At 37.0% G+C, this 5,000-nt stretch overlaps 1 protein-coding gene across 1 annotated transcript in view; it reads left to right on the forward strand.

Annotated features, from left to right (window-relative positions):
* Positions 1–389, forward strand: part of LOC112079122 (reelin-like) — a 4,400-nt gene extending 4,011 nt beyond the window's left edge. The window contains exon 5 of the mRNA XM_070442237.1: positions 225–389. Within this exon, the coding sequence (XP_070298338.1) occupies positions 225–389 (165 nt within the window). The remainder of the gene's footprint in view (positions 1–224) is intronic.
* The last annotated feature ends 4,611 nt before the right edge of the window (positions 390–5,000 follow it).

Here is a 5,000-nt window from a genome sequence, read left to right on the forward strand (position 1 = left end):
GCAATATATTTGCAAAATAGCACCTCCAAACACTCCTACTCAACAAATTGGATGCAGTCTATCACAGTGCCATCCGTTTTGTCATTAACAGCCCCAGCTAGTACCAGCCCACCACTGCGACCTGTATGTGCTCTGTGGCGGCCTCCATTCAATACATCGTCGCCAGAACCCACTTGCTCCAGTCATCTATAAGTCTTTGATAGGTAAAGCCCCGCCTATCTCAGCTCACTGTCCACCACATGAGGAAACACCCCACCCGCGGGAGCAACCGCTGCTCCAGCAGGTATATTTCACTGGTCACGGGGCGCCTAGAACCATCTTCCTTTGGCCGCCTCTCCTTCCAGTTCCTCTGCTGCCAATACTGGAACGAACTGCAAAAATCCACCTGAAGCTGGAGACTCATATCTCCCTCATAGCTTTAAGCACCAAGCTGTCAGAGCAGCTCACAGATCACTGCACCGTACGATAGCCCATCTGTAAAATACCCATCCAACCCAACTTACCTGTCATCCCCAGTTACTGTAATTATTTATTTATCTTGCTGCTTTGCCACCCAGTATCTTCTACTTGCCACATTCATCTTTCTGCACATCTACCATTCCGTGTTTAATTGCTAAATTGTAATACTTCGCCACCATGGCCTATTTATGCCATTACCTCCCTTATCCTACCTGCATTTCACACCACTGTACATATACTTTTTCTACTGTGTTATTGACTGTATGTTTGCTTATTCCTTCTCTTGTGTTGGTTGTTATGGTCAAACTGCTTTTGCTTTATCTTGGCCAGCGTCGTCAGTTGTAATGAGAACTTGTTTCTCACACTAGGCCTACCTGGTTAAATAAAGGGGGAAAGAAAAAATATATAAAATATTTGACAGTACTTGAACGTTTTAACGTTGGGGTGAAATGCAGCAACGTGACAAGGTTGTTGTAAATCGAGATACTCAATGACTTCTGATAACATGAGTTATAGGAAAAAACTGCTTGAATCCTCTGGATGCACATTTCACAAGTTTGTAACACTTTATATTAAGTTTGTCTTAAACACTTTATATAAGTTGTCTTAACACTTTATATTAAGTTGTAATTAACACTTTATTATTAAGCTTGTTCTTAACACTTTAATATTAAGTTGTCTTAACACTTATTTTGCTGTTGTCTTGAACACTTATATTAATTGTTCGTAAAACACTTTATATAAGTTGTCTAACACTTATATTAAGTTGTCTTGACACTTTATATTAAGTTGTTCTTAACACTTTATATTAGCTGTGTGGTGACACTTTATATTAAGTTGTCTTGGACACTTCTAATTAAGGTTGTCTTAAACACTTTATATTGCGTTGTCTAACACTTCTATTATTAATTTGTCTTAACACTTTATATAAGTCATTTGGTGACACTTGATATTAAGTTGTCTTAACACTTTATTATTAAGTTGTCTTAACACCTTATATTAAGTTTCTTAACACTATATAAGCTGTTTGTGACACTTTATATTAAAGTTGTCTTAACACTTTATATTAAGTTGTCTTAACACTTTATATTAAGTTGTCTTAACACTTTATTATTAAGCTTGTTTGGTGACATTTATATTAAGTTGTCTTTAACACCTTTATATTAAAGTTGTCTTAACACTTTATATTAAGTTGTCTTGGGACACTTTATATTAAGTTGTTCTTTAACCACGTTTATATTAAGCTGTGTGGCACACTTTATATTAAGTTGTTCTTAACACTTTATATTAAGTTGTCTTAACACTTTACTATTAAGGTGTCTTAACACTTTATATTAAGGGGTGCGTGTAACCCTTTTATTAAGTTTTCTCTCTCATCTCTTTTAGATTTAAGTTGTCTTCAACACTTTATATTAAGTTGTCTTAACACTTTATATTAAGTTGTCTTAACACTTTATATTAAGTTTGTTCTTAACACTTAAATATTAAGTTGTCTTATACACTTTATATAAGTTTGTCTTGACACTTTTATATTAAAGTTGTGGTGACACTTATATTAAGTTGTCTTACACTTATATTAAGTGTTTTAACACCTTTATATCAAGTTTTGGTACACTTTATATTAAGTTTGTGAGTTGTCTTAACACTTTATATTCAGTTGTGGTGACACTTTATGTTACATTTCTTTGTGCAGCATGTAGCCTAGTGGTTAAAGTGTTGGACTAAAAGGTTGCAAGACAAGGTAAAAATCTGTCGTTCTGCCCCTGAACAAGACAGTTAACCCACTGTTCCTAGGCCTTCATTGAAAATAAGAATTTGTTCTTAACTGACWTGRCTAGTTAAATAAAGGTTAAAAAAACAAGTTTATTTTATATTAAGTTGTGGTAAGGCTTTATTACAAGTTTCTTTAACATTTTATATTAAGTTGTGGTAACACTTTATATTAAGTTTCTTAAAATGTTTATATTAAGTTGTGGTAACACTTTATATAAAGTTTCTTAAAATGTTTATATTAAGTTGTGGTAACACTTTATATTAAGTTTGTTAAAATGTTTATATTAAGTTGTGGTAACACTTTATATAAAGTTTCTTAAAATGTTTATATTAAGTTGTGGTAACACTTTATATTAAGTTTCTTAAAATGTTTATATTAAGTTGTGGTAACACTACCTATACATATGTAGTAACACTTTAATTACTGCACTAACTATTCGTACTAATCTTTTTTCAAGATTCAACTATTAATCTTCTCTTTAATTCGTATGTATTCTTATGTATTTATTGAGCTTGGAGGGACTCGGCTACTCTAGTTGGGTACCTCGCTAGCTAAAGCTATCAGGCTAATGTATGCTTTGATGCAAACCAGAGTCCCTTCACTTGTGACACCATTTCCCCCCCCGGGCTAATAGAAGTCCATTCTTCATCCTCCTGAGTTTCATTTATGTAAAAGGAAATTTGAAGCTATCACTTAAAGGTGCTGAAATGACATGCTGATGGATGCAGTGTTTAGACTAGCTAGTTAAGACCTCAAACCTGTGTGCCGCATCGCGTGAGGGAGAGACACACACACACACACACACACACACACACACATTTCCTTAACAAGCAGAAAATATAGAGTTATAAATGAATCCTACTGTCTAGGGGACTGGCTTCAGTGGAGGAATAAACCCCAAAACAACGAATGAAGGAGATAGTTGCCATAGTAACCATCGTAAATTAAATCCCTCAAACGAGAGAGGTTGTTTGGGGGTGGGGGGGTGAAGGGGGGAGGGAAGGGGTACGACAAACCTTGTCACTCCGCTTGTTTCCTTCTAAAAGGTATCAAATTAATGACGGTCCGGCACGGTCTGGCACGGGAAGTAACTTCTCAAGCAACTTTTGACATTTCAGCCTTCGACAGTGTATAAAGATGCCAAGAGTGACGAATGGAGAAAACTTAGTCGCCAGGCCCGGGAAGGAGAGAGAAAGAGAAAGAGAGAGACTCATTGTTATTTTTCATCTCAGCAACAGGCAGACAGTGTGAGTACAAGAGCTCTTGAGACCCAGACAGACAGACAGACAGATAAAATAGGAAGTCTTGAGAACAGTGTAAATACGGTTGCCTTTATCCGATCCCATGGACGGCTAGCTAAAGGGCAAATATTGTTTTTTTCTGTGAGAGAAAGCTCAAGGAGGAGTTTACACACGTCATCCTATATTCCTTCTCTCGTATCTTAGGCTCTCCTGAAAAACATGTTGATTTGGGGTGATTTTCTTACAAGTGCCCTTTTTTTTGTCAATATACATGTACACAACTTTCTGTAATAGCAGTCAGGTCCATAATTYTTGGCACCCTTGACAAATATGAGCAAAAAATACTATCATAAAATGTAATACAAAATACTGAGGATAATGACACTGGTCTTTGTTGTAGAATGTTTTCTTAGATTCTAGAACACATTGGGAGGGATCTTAGAACATTCCTCCATAAAAATCTTTCCAGATGCTTGATATCCATCGTTAAAGTCAGCAGACTGATTGTAAAATGTTCCAAGTGGCGCAGCGTCACGTCCGTCGTAAGGAGGAGACCAAGCGCAGCGTGATGTGCGTACATTCTTATTTTAATGAAGAAAGAAACACTAAAACAACTAACAAAGAAACAAAACGAAACGTGACGCTATATAGAACGAGTGCTGACAGGCAACTACACGTAGACAAGAACCCACCAAACCAAAAGGAAAATGGCTACCTAATATGATCCCCAATCAGAGACAACGATAAACAGCTGCTTCTGATTGGGAACCAATTCAGGCCACCATAGACCTACAATCACTAGACCTTCTAAACCCCTAGACATACAAAAACCCTAGACAGACAAAACAAGCATACCGACCTTGTCACACCCTGACCTAACCAAAATAATAACGAAAACAGAGATAACTAAGATCAGGCGTACAGCAGCATTCTAAAGCACTGCATCTCTGTGCAAGAGAAGTCGCTACAGTCCCTGGTTCGATCAGGCAGTATCACACGCCGTGATTGGGAGTCTCATAGGGCCGCACAATGGCCCAGCGTCGTCCGAGGTTTAGCCGGGGTAAGGCCGTCATTGTAGATAACAATTTGTTCTTAACTGACTTACTTAGTTAAATAAAGGTTAAAAAAAAGGGGGAGAGTGCTAGGAGTTAGAAAACAAGGTGCCAATATTTTTGACTCCTGTTTTGAGACTGTAATGACTAATAAACTAATATGAAACAAAATATATTTCTCTGGACAATTGTATTAGCATACAATTGTCACGATCGTCGTTACGTGAAAGAGAGGAGGACCAAGGCGCAGCGTGATAGCAATACATTCTTTACTTTAATAAAGACGAAAACGAAGAACACTATACAAACAAATCAAAACATAAACCGACGAACGCTATACAAACTAAGTGCTAACATGCCACATAGACATAGACAATCACCCACAAACTACCTAATGACTATGGTGCCTAAATATGGCTCCCAATCAGAGACAACGATAGACAGCTGTCTCTAATTGAGAACCAATCTAGGCAA

Source organism: Salvelinus sp. IW2-2015, unplaced genomic scaffold, assembly GCF_002910315.2.
Source record: "Salvelinus sp. IW2-2015 unplaced genomic scaffold, ASM291031v2 Un_scaffold6963, whole genome shotgun sequence".
NCBI classification, from domain to species: domain Eukaryota; kingdom Metazoa; phylum Chordata; class Actinopteri; order Salmoniformes; family Salmonidae; genus Salvelinus; species Salvelinus sp. IW2-2015.